At 40.8% G+C, this 19578-nt stretch overlaps 1 protein-coding gene across 1 annotated transcript; it reads left to right on the top strand.

The window, feature by feature from the left end:
- Positions 1 to 9821: 9821 nt before the first annotated feature.
- arl4ab (ADP-ribosylation factor-like 4ab) lies at positions 9822 to 10427 on the top strand (the record flags this gene model as incomplete). The annotated part of the gene is made up of 1 exon (XM_079175871.1): positions 9822 to 10427. One exon carries the CDS (start codon positions 9822 to 9824, stop codon positions 10425 to 10427), a length of 606 nt encoding a protein of 201 aa, XP_079031997.1.
- Positions 10428 to 19578: the final 9151 nt, after the last annotated feature.

Genomic DNA, 19578 nt, shown 5'->3' with positions numbered 1-19578 from the left:
TCAGTTTCTGGACCTATTAAGCTCAAAATAAGAAAATATTGATGAAGACTAAACTGAATCGGAGCAGCAGGGATCCATGAACCGGCTGAAAACACGGAGCTTTCGTGGAGGACAAGGCCTTACTGGAGGGGTGGTGATCCCGGGAGCAGTTGGTGAACAAAGAATCGTGTGCCGCTACAGCTTGGACCAGTTTGAGGCTTCCTTAACTTCGGGGATTCATCAAGCTAAGTCCCTTTTAACTGAAACTCTCCAGGTTGCCAACCAACAAATCTGAGCTCATTTATTGCATGTGATGTGTACAGACAACAGAAATGTAACATTGACCATTTGTGATAGAATTATTTGTTGACAAACTATTTGGGTGTGGTGACTATGAGCAGCTTCCTGAAACCTTGTAGGCACAGTGAAGTTGACAGTTTTAGTCCTTTTGTGCCTTTTCAACAACCAAAACTTTGGTTTGTATCTCGCAAGCCGAACTATATAGCCGGCCACACAAAAGTATTAGGTGGATGAAATCCTCAGGATATAGTTTTAGCATATAACTAAAACCACACATTATTAATGTGTACAGAATAAACACTGTGTTGGTTTGTGAACTTTACAGGTGTATTGGTAAGTGTAACTTTGGGCAAAACAAGGCTAGCTGTTTACCCCTGCGTTCAGTCTAAGTTGACTACATCCAGACTTCAGCTCTATATTTAAACCAGACAAGGAAGAAAGCAAATAACAATTTCTTTAACTTATATTTCAGCCCTTGGCTGTGAAATTTGGTCATGAAGTTGCACCTTTCATTCATTTAAAGCAAAGGTGTAGAGATTCTATGGAGAATTGGTAATTACTGGAAAATTGTGTGACATACAGGGTATTTGTGTATGCAACTCACTTGTAGCTATGTAGTTATTTTAAATACATTATGCACTTTATTTTGTATCCTTACAGATATCCCCCTTCAATTGGTTTCTAAATGAAATAAATATAAGCTTTGGGCCTGCTGTGTTCTTCAGTTGGCCGCTGATAAAAAAATAAAAACAAAAATTGCTAAAATGGGTCACCAAATAAACATGGTGAGCTGTTATTATGACTGGGTGGCTCAACCAAATAAAGCATATGTTGGGGAAACACTGCTAATGTTACATTTATATTTAATAAATTGTTAAATGTGTCTTATAAAACAAACATTTTTGTTGGGCTATGTACTGAAACATTCTTCTCATTGAGTTAGTAGTTGTAGAGCAGCTAACAGGGCTTTAGTAGCTGTAAATGATTTTCTTCAAAGAATCTTTTTCTTGTGAACATTTTTTATATTAATAGTTATTTCAAATGATTTTTAACAGCTCAGTTATTTTTTACATGAAGATGTCTTTGTTTTCCTGGCACATAGTAACAACAACAAAATATCAGCTATTGGCCAAAAAGTTGTTTGAGACATGCATTTCTATCGGCCCAGAACTTCAGAATTGGTGCATCCCTCAAATTTTTATATAAGCTTATCTGGAGCCAGGTGACGTATGGAACCAGCTTTCGCCGTTTATTTGACACTTACGGTTAGTAGTACATTTTTACATAAAAAAAAAAAATGTACTGTATGTAGGAGCCATTTAGCTTGTCAATTTATATTTTTCTCTAAAGTGTGTAAATAGCTGTGTATATTTTTAGACCACAGCATTTAGACTATTAGATGGTAGTATGTACTAGTCTATGAGGTAACTGATCAGATGTTAGTCGGGTGTTAACAGGTTTACAGGTGAACAGAAAGATAGGTGACAGGAACACACGGCTCTTACGGTATGCAGACAATGGAATATTAAATAAAGTCTTATCAACAGCAAATCTGTTTAACAGCAAATAATCTGGATACGTTCATGTTCACTTCATCATGATGTTCTACTTCAGCTTGTTTTAAGTAGAGCTTTTATCCAAACAGATTTAGCCCCTATGGTTTCTCCAAGTAAAAAAATCTGCCTGGAGGCCTTCAGAATTACAAGTGAATCCCTTTGCAGTTTAAGTAATTGAGGACCAATCCGATTTTTAGTTTGACATGTTGGGCGTATTCTTCGAAATGTCAGCGCTTCTAGCTGTATGACATCATTAACTTGCGGCTTGATTGGTCAGTGGGCTAGCGTGACTGTTGTGAAGCAAGCAAGCAGAACTTTGTAGTAGTAAGAGTTAAAGTTTAAAGATATGTAAGACATTACATTTTTAGCGTTTTGGCATGTTTGGCGGTGACAATCCCAACATCTGCTGCCTCCGTCGAGTGGACATTTTCATCCCTCAAACGCATTAAAACGTATTCAAGAAATGCAACTGGGAAGGCTCGACTGTCATCACATGAATCGAGAAGGACTTCTTGCTGGAACTGAACCGATGTACTGTATAACCGTGGGATTAAACTCTTTGTAATCAAAGAAAGGAGGATGGACTTTGTCTTTAAATGGTGAACAGCAGCTTTGGTAAGTCAACTGCTTTAGTTTTTTTTACATCTGCAGTAGCGTGACTACTGTGTTAATTTTTCTATTGTGTTGTTTTCATGATATGGTTAATATTGTTCCCTCTGATGTGAATAATATTTGAATGGTGTCCTCGAGTGTGTGGCGGAATGCTTGTTTTAGCGCCGCGGGTTTGCTGGAATGTACAGAGGCCTGTTAAATCGTGTTATTTGGGTTTTATGTTATTCTACCTGCTTTGTTGTCATATAAACATATGTAACGGTCAGCATCCTGTCATGCTGGCGTCATAATGAGGTTATTAGGAGGTGGTTCAACTGTAGTAGGACAGCACTGAAGGCCCAGGTATAAAATGCATTGCTCGCCAGTGACATACATACATATATATTTGTATATATTAGGGGTGTAACGGTTCACAAAATTCTTGGTTCGGTTCAATACGATACAGTGGTGCCCCGGGTCGGTTCGGTACGTTTTCAATACAGCAAAAAAGCAGAAATGCCAAGTGCTCGCTGGTGAGACTCTCAAGGGGGCGTGTCTGAAAAACATGACGATTCATCTCCATTCAGTAGTGAGGTAATGTGTCGTTACAGTCAGGTAGCTTTGTGTCTGAAGAACATGGCTCTTCATCTCCAGTGAGGTAGCTTTGTGTAGCCCGTGTGTGGGATTGTGTTGCTTGCTGACCACCAGGATTTAAATCTGACCTGATTGCAGTGGCGGGCCGTGGATTTTATACCTGGGCCTTCAGTGCTGTTCTACACTTCTAATAACCTCATTATGACGTCACAGCTACGGGTTATTATTTGTTTCGTGTAAAAGCCGCATATTCTGGCAACATTTGACAAATGAAATGAAATGTTACATGAAGTTCAACACCTAGCATACAAAACACGAAATGCAGAGTGCAGATACATGAATACGAGCATGACGGGACGCTGCGTCATTAACGGACAATATAGTCCAAATCAATGTAACACAATGACAAACTCACAAGAGCAGTCGCATATATTCGTATGACAACAAAGCAACAAATCAATCCAGCAGACCTGCAGCGGATCCACACATTCCACCACACGAGCACGAGCCATTCAAATATTATTCATAAAAACGCCACGATAGACAAATGAACAGTAGTAACTGTAGAGGTAAACAAACTTCACTTACCAAATGCTGTCTATCCTCCTTTCTTTGTTGACAAAGAGTTTAATCCCAGTACATCAGTTCCAGTAAGAAGTCCTTCTCCATTCATCGATGCCAGTCGAGCCTCCCCAGTTGTATTTCGCCGGTCGTCGTCGGTCTTCCGCCGCCGGTCGGTTGTCCGTCTTCGACCGCCCTTCGGTGGTCGTCTTCAGCCGTGGACCGGCGAAGGGCGGGCCGCAGTTGTGGAGCTGTTTCCCTGCGAACGTGGTCGTTGAGTTGTAGATCCACTCGAGTCTCTCCAAAAGTACCGACGCTCAGTTAAAATGAAACACATTCACAGCCATAACATGTGCAACGCTTCTCCGACGCTGCATACAAATCCTTTTCCTGGCTGGGTCAGGGCTGCTAGCTGTGGGGTCGTTTCTTACTGTCCAGTTTGTTCAGAAATGTCCTTCTTGAGAAAAGCGTTCCCAGTAACTCCGCCACTAAATCCGTTTCTCCTCCTTCCGCCATTTCATATTAAAAAAACAAAGGCTGGGTCAGGGCTGCTAGCTGTGGGGTCGTTTCTTACTGTCCAGTTTGTTCAGAAATGTCCTTGAGAAAAGCGTTCCCAGTAACTCCGCCACTAAATCCGTTTCTCCTCCTTCCGCCATTTCATATTAAAAAAACAAAGCTAGGTAAAATGTCTTTCAAATATTTCCACTTGAACTCTGTCTGCTACAACCAAAGCTCTGCTAACAAGCATTATGTTTCGCGGGGACATAGTCACGTGCCCGCCCACTGACCAATCACAGCACACTCTGCACCTTGCGGCAGAGAGGCATCTGGACTCTGAGCTGCAGTAATGCTGACGTCACTGTAGGCCTGCACACCGCTCTGGTGCGTCCATGAATCCCAAACTAAAGATCTGATTGGTTGAAGGCTATGTCAATCAACAATATCGTCCCCATTCAACTTAAACTGCACATGGCAGCACTGGGTGAGTCTGCAGGCCTGGGCCTCTCTTCTTACCTAGAGACACAGAGGTGAAATCTGATTGGATAAACGCTCTACTTAAAACAAGCTGCACTGGAAGCAGGAAGACAGTAGCTATGCAATGAGAAAATAAGATAATGGGGAAAATATTTTTATAAATTATAATACATATAAGAAAAAATTAAATGTATTTAAGAAAAAATATTAAATTATAAAATAGCTATAACTTTGTGATTCTGTTTAGGCCAGTAGAGAAGGCTTTGCAGGCCCTGATGGCCAGCCACTGATAGATAATGTGACAATAGTCCATTTTAGGCATTTCACAGTTATGGAACTTTTTGAAACTTCTCTTCGGGGGTTCAAGAGATCCAATGCAAATTAGGTCAGCAGAATTTTACTTTACATAACCCAATCTGCCCCAAATTGGACATGCTGGATAAGAACCCAGGCCTGAAAGCATCTACAGACCCATATTTATTTATTGTTGTAGCGCCACCTACTGACATGAGGAAATTAACCTCATGTAATGTAATGTAATTATCTTATTTGCAGGAAATATACATGTTGTGATCTACAAATGGTACACAGCAACGTGATGCAAAATGAGCGTGCCCTCTAGCGCAATATTTTAGGCATAGGTAGTGGTATAAAATCTGCAGTATGTCATTTCCAGCATCACGCAGCCAACTTGTACTTGTGTCTGATGGTCACAGAAATGTAGAGCCACATCAACCAGCGCCCAGCCAGTACACCAGATGTGCACAGCTTGCAGCTTTAATAATTTGTCTCACTTCGAATTAATTGCATTTTCGAGGGGTAAAAGTTGCTCAATAGCGCCCCATACAAAATTGTACACAAAAGCCCCTGTGTTACCTTTCTCCTAGATGTAACAGTTGGAGACGTACAAAAAGGCTCTTGGAGGTATACCGTAAACTCAACAAGAACTCAATATGGAATTGAATAAACTGGTTTAGGGCATTTCTTGGCATTTCCAGGAACTGTAACAAACTCCTAGTAGAGATTTCACCAGATTGATTTCAAATTTGGTCAGTACCATCTTAAGACATTGGATTGGATTGGGATGCTAAATTGTTTGTGAAACTATGTTGCCGTGGTGTTGCGGCAAAGAAAACGCCTTTCGCCTCAAAATAGGAACTTGATGTTACATTGCCACGGCGACGCAGCAAATTTGATTGTTTTGACATGAAAGAATAAATTGTTCTAACTGGACTTCACATTATCAGATCTTTTTCCAGATGCTACACTACTGAAGACATCTAGTGTCATGTTGTACCACTTACTGGCCACAACATTTACAGTGGCCATAATTTGGCATACTGTTCTTTGCAAATTAACCAGATCACCCTCAAATGTAGTCGGTGTAGAGTTAAGATGTTAGTGATGCTCAATAATGAAGGTTTTAAGTTTTTTATGGAATGCGTTACTGTGGAGATGCAGTCACTTTAGCATACAATTTCCAATCTGCTCAAATGTCACATGCTGGATCAGAGTCCAGGCCCGAAGAAGCTACAGGTCTTGTATGACAAACAGTGATTTATTTATTGTAAAAAAAAATGTATTGACTCGTTCATTCTTTTATTTATTCCTCTCAATATTTCCACATTTATTTCCTCATTATTTTACAGATTTATTCCTTATTATGACACTCTTATGACTCCATATTCTATGGCAATAAAATGGCATTGAAATAAACAGTTTTCAAAGAAATGTTTGCTTCCCGCCGCAATTCAATCCGATTCTTTCTTCGGAGGTTGCCTCTGTTTGAGTGACAAAAACAGGTGACGTGTGTGTGCCCGTGAGCGCAGCAGGCATGGCATCACCTCAGATCAGTCAGCGTAAAGAAAGTGCATCAAGTCATCTGTTACGCAGACCGAGACAGGAAAACTCGCCACCATTCCTTCGCAATAAAAGTGTTAAATACATTTGGAAACCAGGATATCCAACACAAGAAAATGTGGGCAAATTACAAACTGGAGTGTAGTCAAATAGATTAGCAGATTTTATATAGAATATCTGACACCTGAGAAGTAAACTAAATCAAGCCTTTTCCAGAAGTCAAGCAATAGTTGTAACTAGAAAATGCATTTCCTTCTGAAAATGCGTTGGAATGCTGAAAGCTGAAATGAATTGCAAAAACATTGCTGAAAATAGATATCCAATTCAAAAAGAAAATTGCAAAAAGCTTAATAATTCAAAAAGTTTAAAGATTACAAATTGCTGAAAATACAGAAACGGGAGACTACCTGTCTGAAAAATGTTGTAGCCCGAAAGCATTTAAACTGCACTGCTGAAAACCCTTCTAGCTGAAATGTTTAACTATGGTGTCTGTAGCTGAAAGTATGAGGAAGAAGAAGGCTTTGAAAGTTGAAGAAGTTTCACAGGATTTGAAGATTTTCTCCATAAACATCCAATTAAAAAAAAATTGCAAAAAGTCATCGCACCCCTCTCCTGAAAGAGCTGAACATTTTGATAGTCGAACGGTTTCTGTAGCTCAAAAAAGGCAACAGTCCTCTCAAAATCAGAGAGAGAGAGAGAGAGAGATAGAGAGACTAACAATCCCTCCAAGTCATGTGCATAGAGAGACAGACAGAGAGAGAGTGAGACACAGACAGACAGAGGGAGAGAGTGACAGACTGAGAGATAACCGGACAGAGATAGACAGACACTCTGATCTCTCTAGCAATCCATCTCATTTGGAGATTGTCCTATGTTTTAACATTTACAGCTAAAGTAACTATTGTCCTGCTCTGCCAGGTCCTTCCTCGTCTCGCCCACTTGTGTCATGGTGTGTGTACATCTCACTGGAATCAGGAAACTTGTCAGAATACCCATATTTGATTGGCTGAGCTGCATCACGCATATCTCCAAGTCGCGTGTGTGTCTCAGTGCCTCTGTGTGTTTATTAACATCACTAATGAGCTCATAGAAACACCTGTGTGCTTGGGTGCACTGGTTGGTGATTGGAGCACCTGTGTGAGAGATTAGAGTGAACAGTGATTTTCAACAAAACTACCTGTCGAACATATGCCCTTTATACCAAAACCATGAGACTAATCAATAAAATATGGATACCGTGAGAAAGATAAGACTCTGCCGAACGCGCTGATGTGTTTTTTATGTTTGTGGTGTTAAAAATGTACAAATTTACAAAACTGGTACCGTCTGCTTTCTTTGAGAAATGAGTAGTCAGATTTAACATTGGTCTCTATGGAGCAGAAAGTTGTTTTTTCCTCTCAATTAAGTGATTTTCTGCCAAATGTGTAAATCTCTGGGATTCTACAATCACTTTTTAACGAGAAGAACAGGATTAGCTACTGTAAAATCTAAAAAATATATATGAAGAGTGAAAATTGTGGAGTCGAAGGCAAAAGACAAATATTTTTTTCACAAGAATCTGAAGCTGCTCTTCACTCTAGCGGTGACATCACGCACTCTAAGCTGCGCAATACACACCCATTATAAAGGCAGAAAAGGACTGAAAAAATCATAAAAGTTAAAATGGGACAGTTCAAAAAGTATAAAATATATCAAAAACAGCATTCCAACAATAAAGAGAAACAGGATAACAATAGGTATAATTGTTGGAATGCTTAACAGCATTCCAACAATTATACCTGATCTCTTTACAGTACAGTCTATGGTGTAAACCCTGACTATTTGGATGCTGTATCATTTTCAGCCTAATACTGTATGAGTATGAGAGGGTGAAGAGAACTTTTTGTCTTAAATTTGAAACAGTAATGTAACTTGGTATCCACTTTCCAAGCTTTCTCGTGGGCTTCCTCAGCGATTGAGTTTAATGACTTGACAAAAATCTGTCAAACTATGAATTGTTGTAAAAGCTCAAAACAACCGATTTTCTTTTTCAAAAGAAGACACTTGAAAAGGAGTTGCATAGTAGCTCATGAGGGCTTTATTTTGAAAAAGCGTAGCGGAAATGGTGTTGTTTAGTAGTGTGTCTGGCTTGGCGCCTCTAAGGAGTGAGAGGGAGTCCTCTCAGCAGAGCGGCTCAGTGGGGCTGTAGCTATGAGAGCACGCAGCACGAACACAGCACCAACACAGCGCCTCGGAACACACTTTGAGCTTCTGCTGGACGAACGGCAGCACTGGTGGAGAAGGTAAGTTTCCTCCAGTGATACTACGGATTGTGTAGAACACACCTTGATTACCGTGTCAAAACATTTAGCTCAACAGCTGAAAGAAATGATTTCCCCACATAAATACTGTTCTCTATTCCTCTGCGCTGTCATGTAACGTTACCGTACGTTTCATTAGCGTTACATGTAAATGTGCAGGCCTAGCTGTCAGCCACACTGGGCCCAATAAAGCCAATTTAACTTTAATGATTTCCAACACTTGTTGGCATCATAGCCTGAAGTCGAGCCTGCTCTGGTCTACCGTTACACGCCAGGTGCGCTTAAGAACCTGCAATGTATCTGCATTCAGCTATAGAGCTAGCTTTATCTTTTCTCATTTGATAAGAATAAAGATGTTCCCTGAATCATTAGTTACCGCGTACAAATCTACCTCACCGTCATTCAGCTGTTAACCAATTATGAAAGTCGTAATTTATTGCAGTTGAATGCGGACCAAATTTACCTGAACATGTTTGAGTTGCCAGAGGGTGGGTGTGTGGGTGGGTGTGTGTGTGTGTGTGTGTGTGTGTGTGTGTGTATTTGCAGCGAGGCAATATTAATTAACATATTTTTGAAATCCAAACCTTGTCCTTTCAGCATAGGAGAGAAGTAAGTATGTTGCCAAGCAACACGTTTTTGAAGCCTAGACTATATTTCAGTCTGATCTGAAACATGCTCCCGATCTGTCCCCATCACTGCACACTGGGTGAACCGTTACATCTGGGATTTTGGTCAAACTCAAAAGCCTTCATTCCGTTGTCTACTGATTGACGCTCTACTCAATACTGAATAGAAATTAGCGTATGAAATCCCTGCTGGCTGCTGTGGCGCTACATGTGCAAATGGAGTGCTATCCACCCTGCTGCTTTAGTTCTCATTCATCACTCAGCAGCAGTATACTGTGAGGCTGGGTACTCCATTGAGAGAGGGGATGTATTCACTTGTTGGGTCTTTCATAAAGCTATGAGGTGCTGGGTGTTTGTGTGCTTTCACTGCTCTGACTTATTATGCATGCTGTGTTGACCCCCCAGGCTCCTACTGAAGTCCCCTTGGAATAAAAGCAGCCTGTTAAACATTTGGTGAGGACTTCTCCTGCTCTACCAAGATGGGGAACGGATTATCAGATCATCACTCCCTCTTACCCTGCCTGCCGTCCTTCCAGGCTCTCCACATTGTCATTCTAGGACTGGACTGTGCAGGCAAGACCACTGTACTGTACCGCCTGCGTTTCAATGAGTTTGTAAACACTGTCCCAACTAAGGGCTTTAACACAGAGAAGATCAAGGTGTCACTTGGAGGTAGCCAACGGACAGCGTCCTTCCACTTCTGGGATGTAGGCGGTCAGGAGAAGCTGCGTCCTTTGTGGCGCTCTTACACACGATGTGCTGATGGCATCGTGTTCGTGGTGGACTCTGTGGATGCTGAGCGCATTGAGGAGGCCAAGACAGAGCTGCACAAGATCACACGGCTGACAGAGAACCAAGGGGTGCCGGTTCTGGTGGTGGCTAACAAACAGGACCTGAGGAACTCACTCAGTATGGCTGAGATGGAGAGCATGTTGGCTCTAGGTGAGCTCAGCCCCGCCACAGCCTGGCACCTTCTGCCTGCTTGTGCTATCATTGGTGAGGGACTGCAGGAAGGTCTGGAGAAGCTGCATGCCATGATCATGAAGAGGAGAAAGATGCTGCGGCAGCAGAAGAAGAAGAGATGATGTGCTAACAAAGGGAACTATAAAATGTGAGATGAATCTAAAGCTACATAAGAACTACTGTGAGCTGTGTCCAATCTGCTGGCCCACTGCGACCAGTCGTTTGGCTTCCCTTTGAAGTCTGATTGGCTGAGTTTGATCCTTGCAGTGTAACTGTTTGTTCAGGCTGGCCAGTGTTGGGCTCCCACAGAGGACAGTGGGGTTGATTTTGCCCTGTGGACTTTGGATGCCAACAATTCGTCAGCAACAGCCATTCATCAAGGAAGTCCAGTATTATGCTATTCAGCAGAAAGCTATGAAGTTTACACTGAACTCTCTGAAGTGGACAATGAGCTCTGACTTCTGTTCATGTTTCTTGTTCAAATGTGTCGCTACCAAAGCTTGTGTTGGAGACAATTGATAAACGCTGCATATGTCACTGTAGGGACAAGTATTTTGTATCCATGTTGCACAATGGGGGGGGTCAAAAAGAGTAATGTTCACTAAGAACAGGATGCACAATGACCCTGACATGTAAACACTGTTATCTGGTGTCATAGAACATGTCAATCCATTTCAAACATTACATCTGGTTGTCAATCCTTCTGAATGAGAAAGGGCAAGGGTGTCTTTGTAGAACCGTCACTTCACCAACAGGAAATCGAGAGCAGGATGTGAAGGACGGCCACTTCCTCCACTGACCGTAGCCTGAACAGAGCAGAACTCTGTGCCGGTCATGGCTGATCGTTCCTCTGTGCCATATTTGGATCTTTGTCGCAGTAAATAATGCACAACCTCTACTTGACTTGCGCCTCTGTAACTTGCATGCACAGAATGGAAAGTATCAGTCAGAATACAATGAAATAATCTTAAATTATTATTGTTTAGAATTGATTATGAATTAGGGGTACACCAATGAATCTGCCTGGGCGATTATATTTTTGCTGATATTTGCTCATTTTAGATATGTCAGTGTTAATGTGTTTCTCGGCTCTTGGGAAACAAAGAATGTCAGTATGGAAATGCCAAAGATATGATTGAGGTAACTTAGAGGAAACGTAAAATGTTAAATATAAAGTGAGTATCATCTATCTGATATGTAGACTAGATCTCAGATGCTTGTTCCCTGTGAGCTAACTAAATGGTTAGATAGCTGATTACGGTTGGTTAAGGGATGGTTGCGTGCTAGTACAGCTGGGTATGATTTCAAAATTGTATGTACTAGTGTCAAAGTCAATACTGTAATCAAAATGATCCTTTTACGTTACCTTGCCTGAAGGAGTACAAACATGGTGTACAAAAACCTTGTTCATTCCACAAAAGACACCAACATGCTCAAATATTAAAAGTCTAAATTCAAACAGCTGTTCAAGTAAACAAGATTACATATTGGACCAGACATTCATTACGTGACCGTTCTAGACTAGTGCTGCGGAGAGTTCAGTGTCACAAAAGCAGTGAGGACCAATGACAATGTTAGTGCTGGACTGTTTGGAGTTCATTTTAAACAGTTTTGATCACCCACAATGCACTTTGTACTTGTAAAGTTAGCTTAGTGAGCTAACACTACTTCAACATTCCTTAGCTAACTTGATTAGCTTTGGTAACAGGTATTTATATCTAGATCTATTAAACAACTCAGAAGATCGCACATTTAGTTTGAACACTAGGTGGGTGAAGATTACGTCAATACATAACTCTGAATCCAATTAGAATTTTGAGGTGTGTGCGTGTGGAAAACATGTCCATAGACCAGTGGTTCTCAAATGGGGGTACGTGAGATTAATTTTAATTGATTTAAAATTAGCATCCATTCAAAAATCCTTGAAAAATAGTTATTTAGTAAATATTCAATAAAATATAAGTGTAAGTTAATGAACTGAATTTTATATTCAGTAGGCTATTCAATTTCATTATTATTCAAACTCCCCCATTCCAGGATGGTTTGACCCAACCTGGTACACGCCACCTGTGAGGATGAGGACAGAGCTCCAGTCAAGTCGGTCATAGTGGGACATTTGACCAACTTGATTCAAGATTTTCATTCCTACTTTCCTGACATGGAGGAGAAATCTGCGATGCTGGATTGGGTGAGAAACCCATTTCTCTTGTCCGAAGTAAACGGAAGCGAGCTACCTCTCACTTATCAGGAACAACTCCTGGAAGTGTCATCTGACCGTGGCCTCCAGATGAAGTTTGCCACATCCACACTCACACAGTTTTGGGTGTGTGTGAAGCAGGAGCACCCTGACCTGGGACAGAACGCTTTAGAGCAGCTACTACCCTTTGCCTCCACATATTTATGTGAGGCCTCCTTCTCTGTAATGACTGATCAAAACAAAGCAAAGAAACAGACTGTGCCTGGAGAAGAGCTTGATCACAGTAGTTGCCTCCCTGCCACCAAGACTGACAAAGATCCTCAGTGAAGCACGAGCACAAGTTTCTCACTAAAATATAAATGCAAAAGCACTCAGTTCAATGCAACAATGCAATCTTCAGTGTTGACAGTTTAATAAATCAGACACTGATGGCACAGCGCTATGTATTATATCTTTTTTTCAACCAAAAATGCTTTGCACTGGTTAGGGGGTACTTGGCTGAAAAGAATATTTCACAGGGGGTACATCACTGAAAAAAGGTTGAGAACCACTGCCATAGGCTATGTAAAAACTGAAATCCAACAACTGGAGAAAGACGCAAGTAGAACTGCCATAATCAAGACGAAGACACAACCTTTTGCTTTTATGACATGTTGTAATTGTATGCCTTCTCCACCAATAGACAGATTCAACTTGAAATATAGATCCAAATGATGTGACTTGTCTTATATAATTAAATGAAATTGAGATGAACGTAAGAGTTGGCGATATATTAATATTGTGATATGAGACTAGATGTCGTCTTGACTTTGGATATCGTAATAATTTTCCAGGAGACTGTTCTAGCTGATCTGTTATTTGCCTTTCCCCACGTAGTCAAGTTCTGTCAGAGATAATGAAATACGTTGGCTCTCCAGCACGTTCAAAAACCTCAACCTCTGAAGAATTTCAAATGGGAAGATATCTATGCAAGTTTTTAATAAACTTGCATCTGTTGGAGCTGTGCATAAACCACACTCAGAGTGTAAGAAACTTGTATCACTTATGTATTAATATGTTTTCATCATTGTGCTTCCTGGCTGGATCAGTAACGGTGAAATACTGGATGGAAAAGTAGAAGTCCTCATTGACTGACTGTGAACACAGTTGGTCCACTGCCCTTCCTGCATCTGGAGCATCCTTCCTCTCCAGCAATATGGCTGCCTGCCCAGTGGCCATAAATAGTTTCCATTACACAAAGCTCACGCAAGGCTGGGTGGCATGCCAGGTTAAGCCTCTCCCTCTTCCCATGGCCCTTGGCTGGAGGATGACAGACATGCTTTCACACAGTGACGGAGGGGGACTTTAGGGGTCACTTGTTCCCAAACATACATATCAGCCCGCCTGACTTCCTGGCCTGGACTCAGAACCTGTGCAGTAATTAACAGTGGATTAGTGTGAGAGCAAGACACACATCTCTAGGTTCCAACAGGTATATTCTTTAATGCAAATGGTTCAGGAACACCGAAGGATGACGTCACTCTTTAACTGTTTTTTTATCCTTGGGTCCCCAGATCTCTAGTTACATTTAGAAGTTATTGTCCCCTCATGATCCAAAGCCTGGCACTTCAAAAATGTGAAAATGACCAGTTGTGTTACGGACATGAGGCACAAAAGTACATGCAAAATAGCAAAGACAGCTTTTCTTATATTTAGTCATCTTTTGACTGACACTGAATGTATTTTCATCTGAGCCCTCCTTTCAAGAGTAATGCTTGTCTGATGAATGTATCTGAAATAGATCTTAACTTGATTTGAAACTGATATATTGATCAGATTGCACATAAAATGAATAAAGATTACATATTTTAAGTAACAGTGAGCTGAGGATTCAGATTCCGTTGTTCAATAGAGAAATATATGATAGGTGCAATTTTAATGTGTAAATAGGGGAAATATGAAATACACATTTCAGATATGCTTTTGGCCACGTTTACTGTATAAGTGAAAACACATTTGATCAGATATCTGATTTATTTTTTTTTCTGTGTTTTCTTATGTAGCAAAATGGATCTTCAAACTGCATTTTGACGGAGAGTGACACAATGTCTGCTGCTCATCTCTGTCTCTGTCTCGTGAGGCTGGGGAAATCGGCGCACTGCCCACTCCGGGCCATCCTCTCCGGGCTTGGCTCCGGAGAGTGACTCTGGAGGGCTGGTCTGTCCGGCAGTGCAGACCATCCAGGCAGCTAGAGCGGGATCCACCATTGCCTGTTGTGAGGTGGTCAGGGTTCCAGTGTGTGAGGAAAGGAGGCTAGATCCCCTATCCTGTGCAGTTTGGTCGATTTCCTTTTTTTGTAATGGTAAGTAGATAGAGGGCTGTCTCATGCCTGGTAAAGTTTATGCAGCAGTCAGTTCTGTCTGCACAACGGTTTTGTTCCATCTCTTTGAACTAGGATAGAATTTAACAATTTTAAATGGCAGCAAAATATGACTTTAAAATGCACTTTTTTTTAGCCACAAGTCTAACAGTGGCATAAGCTTACTAGTTAGAAATGTCATTATATATGTGAATGTTTGATATTGAGGAGGAGCTTGTAAAATTGTGATAAGTGAGCCGTCTAATTACTACATAATGGCAGCTTCTTATTCTGTCTTTTTAGTTTAAGGGGTTGAGGCATTCAAATGTTTACAATTCAGCTGGCATACAATATTAGAAATTGAAGGAAAAGATCAAAAACAAAACCGAAATGTAGCAATACAAATGGCATAAAGCATCAATACTGACAGCTACTCTATCTACAAAAAAAAAGTAATAATAACCGGACACCCCCTGTCCCAGGGCCTGCCAGTTTTTATTTGTAATCCAACATTAAATCTATCCTAGAATGTACTAGTCAGTAAATACTTCAATAAAGGAATGTGGAGCAGGTCTGGACTCTTAAACCTTTCATTTTCTAGGAGTTTTTACAATAACTTCCCCTGCTCCTGACATTCAGATACAATATAGCCATAATATATTTGATTCAAATATATCAAGATAACAGGATCTTGCAGCTTTCCTCTCTACCAACTATACATTTGTCCTCGTGTATTTCAGTCACATTCAGTCCACTCTTTGATCTCTCACTTTGCTCCAGCTGAGGAAATGGAAATGAAAGCCCAACCATGCCCCTGAAGAGTGTGTATTCAGCAGGACAGATGGGAGTGTAGTGGGGTTTCATTGATGACTGTGTGAACTGCTATTCTGTTTCCCAGTCAGTGTGAGCTGTAGGGTGTAAACGGTACGGTCGTCAGAGTGTAGGACAGGATATGGTGATAAGGGTTGAGGAACCACTCCCTGCCGGCCTTGGTTTCCTGAGAATAGCCTGGCTGTCTGCTACTGCAACCCCACCCTCAACCTCTAAGCACTCACTAGGGAGATGCAGGACACTTTGAAACGGTCAACTGTCCTGTTTGAAACAAAGAGTCAACGTTAACTGATTGTGCCACGTCAGTTACAAGGTTATTGTATTGTCATTGTACAACAGGGTTCCACAAAAAAATTCAGATTGTAGTCCCATTTTGCTACACAACAAAACTATTATATATATGGATGGTGGAGGATAAATTAAGAAGTCTCACAGTCCAAGGAAAGAAGCCGTTCTGAAGCCTGGTCGTACAACAGCTGATACCTCTGTATATCTTTCCAGACAGCAGCGGGGTGAACAAGCTGGCTGGGTGTGTTTAGTCTTTTAACATCCTTTGGGCTCACAGTCTCACTGATGCTCAGTAGACGGTACCAGTAGTAGACGGTACCAGTGATGTTCTGGTCCGCTTTAATCCCCCCTGTAGAGCCTCCTGTCTTGGCCGTACACATCCCATGAGAGTTTTTTAATGTTTCACTCACGATGCTTTCTATTGCTCCTCTGTAAAAGTTTCTATAAGAAATACAGTCGTGTATGAGCTTCATTCACGTGGATGGAGATGTGTGATGACTGTTGATTGTGATGCTAAATCCCAGGTTAACACTGATGTAGACAGGAACCCAGTTTGTACCCCGGCTCCACTAGTCCATGTCGATGTGTCCTTGGGCAAGACACTTAACCCCAATTGACTCCTGTAGCTGTGCCTACGGTGTGTGAATGTAGTATGAATGTTAGTTAGTCCTGATGGGCAGGTGGTACCTTGCATGGAAGCTCCTGTCAGTGTATGAATGGGTGAATGATGACATGTAGTGTTACAGAGCTTTGAGTGGTCGGAAGACTAGAAAAGAACTATACAAGTACATCCATTACTATTTACTTTCAATATGAGTGATGGCTGAGTGGAGAGCAGTGGAGACAGTATCCTCTGTGGAGCTGGTGGCTTCGCATGTAAACTGGTGAGGGTCCAGGCTGGCTGGGATGTTGGCTTTGATGTGCTGGAGACCCAGTTTCTCAAAGCACTTCATCAGAATGGGGCTAAGTGTCATTTAGACCGGACACTGCAGACGTTTTCGGTACAGGAACGATGAAGCAGGTGTGAACTCTCTCCTGTGACAGAGAGATGATGAAAATATCAGTGACGACATCAGTTAGCTGGTTGGTACTGTTACCGTGTTGTCTCTCTGTTCTCTCTATCCCACCCCCAGTGTCCATTCAGGTGCCACCCTTGTTCCTACCTAGCAGCTGCAGCTTGTGAGTAAACGCGACTGGGCTCAATCACCTATTAATGCCATGGTGGTTAGGAGGCCGGGAGATCCACACAGACAACCCCGTGGGCCAAGTAGCAGCATTGAAGCCGTGTGTTGATCTCCTCTGTTCAAACGTGTATGCTACTGTTAGTAGTCTGACGTTTCCAGTTTCATTATTACTGCTGTTGGTTAGTGTCGCTTTCCTTTTAAGAAAGTTGTTTTCCATTGTTGCCTTTGGGAGCATCTTTTGGTTAATAAATCATTTTTTGTTTATTCATCCGTTGTCCACGATTCTTTTTCCCCCCCGAGTTATTTACTTTGTTACTTCCCTCATCCGCCTAGAACTACGGAGTACGTAACATATACGACCAGGGACGTTAGCAGAAACAGCAGCTTTACTCATATTCACTCTCATCAGGTGACTTTTTAGTACAGGGCTCACTAATAGGCGGATTGCGGTCCTAGTCCGGACCCAGACGCTGTTTTATCTGGACCTGGACCTATAACTGATAGATAATTGAGAATTACTACATTTTGACAGAGTGCTTCTATTTTAACCAACGCAGTCTTTACGGCACTCGTTCAGCGGTCCAGGAAGCACACCAACCAGCCATTGTAAACCACATCACGTGATTATACTCAGCCAATCAAATATGTGTATTCTGATAAACTTCCCGACTCGAGTGAGATTCACACACACTGGAGAGACAGAGTAGAGAATAATACGTGAATCAGAGAAGTTATTTCACATGACGTTCTCCAAAAAGAGGAGAGTGGACAGACTCTTATATGTTCATTCTTCCTACGGGCAGTTTAACACCAGTATGTCTCATATGTTCAGAGACTGGAGATAATAAAAAGCGGTAATGTGAAGAGACAAAGAACTACTCTTTTGAGCAAACGTACCCACTCACATCCGAAATTAGGCACAGACAAATAAACCTAAGAGCCCAATATGATGAGAATCCTAACACATGAATTCACTTCACAACAATGATGTTAACAGAGAGAATAGAGCTGAAACAAGTGGTTTAATAACCACAGAGAAAGTCCATGCTCACACATTTCTCTTTTTAGAAGATGACAAGAATATAATATCTTTCTGTTTTGATTGACATCACTTCACCCTGAATGAACAGAATTTAAAGCTGCAGGACAATTCAGTTCTATTCATTTTTCTAAAATGAAGTACTTTATTTTAATTAAGAAACATTTTTCAAAAGCTTTAATCCAGTCCCTATTTTACTTGAAACGAGAGAACATTTTATTATTAGATTATGTATTATTTATAATTTATCCAGTTCAATTTGAAAACTGACAAATATTGTATTTGATATTCTTTATTATGATATTTATTAATTGAACTTTCTTTATTTGATCTGACAGCCAGTTGTTGACTGCATACAGACGTTAATACAACTGTTGGCTACTTCAATATATATGGAACTAAATCATAGCACAAGTTATCTGGAGCTTTGATGAGGAAATTCTCTCTAAATGGACCTTGTTGGAAGCAAATGATGCTGGATGATTGTAAGAAGACCTAAAAAGTGATTATGTGAAAGTATTGAAGTGTCGTTAATTATTATTAAATAACTTAAACATTTGAGGTATAGTCTACCTTGATTCTCTCTCTCCGACACACAAACAACGCGGTGCTCCTCATCTTTGTAATTATCTTAGTGCTCAGTCCAAAAGTCTATTAAAAAATGTTTTTAAAGGTAAGCTAATTGTTTTAAAAATTCATAAAATGTTTTGTCAAACGAAATATTGTGCTTCAATCCATATTTCCAGATCTTTATGAAAGAACAAACGAGCCAGTACTGCCGCTGCCTCTTTATTACTACAAAGCAGAATCAGCATCAGTAGGGTAACACGTCAGCTACATTATGTTGCAAAGCTGAGGAAAGAAATAAATGACACATATTTGATATCTTTTTTCATTATAAATGCAGTGTAATACTATTGTGATTACTAGTCATTGAAATGCTATTACTTTTCAACATGATCACACCGAGGATCTATATTAATGCCATTTAGTTTTCCAATCTTCCCTTTTGTTAACAGACCCTGACACAGCAGAACACACAACCTGCAGCACCATCTACAGGTTAGCTGCAGCGTGCAAAATGACAGGAGGGGTGGAGCCTTTAGGCCTTAAAGCCATTAGAGTATGTTACAGTTAGAATGAAACAGAGGTTTTATTATGTGTTACAAGACAGCTTGTGCCCTTAGCTAACTGCAAGTTTAAGAAATGGTTTCTCATAAGTGACTACAATGTTACTTTCTATTTGCACATGAACTATTTCCAGTTTATTTTACTGTCATAAAGTAGACTTGTGCCCAAATGGTTTCCTTTTGACAGGATATCATCTGTGTTTTCTAAGGAATTATAGTAAACGGCATTCGAACATTTTGAAGAACATAAAAAAATACATATTGGC

This window comes from Pholis gunnellus, assembly GCF_910591455.1.
Source record: "Pholis gunnellus genome assembly, chromosome: 16".
NCBI classification, from domain to species: Eukaryota; Metazoa; Chordata; class Actinopteri; order Perciformes; family Pholidae; genus Pholis; species Pholis gunnellus.
The sequence above is the reverse complement of the archived record's forward strand: the minus strand, read 5'-3'. Positions and strand labels throughout refer to the sequence as shown.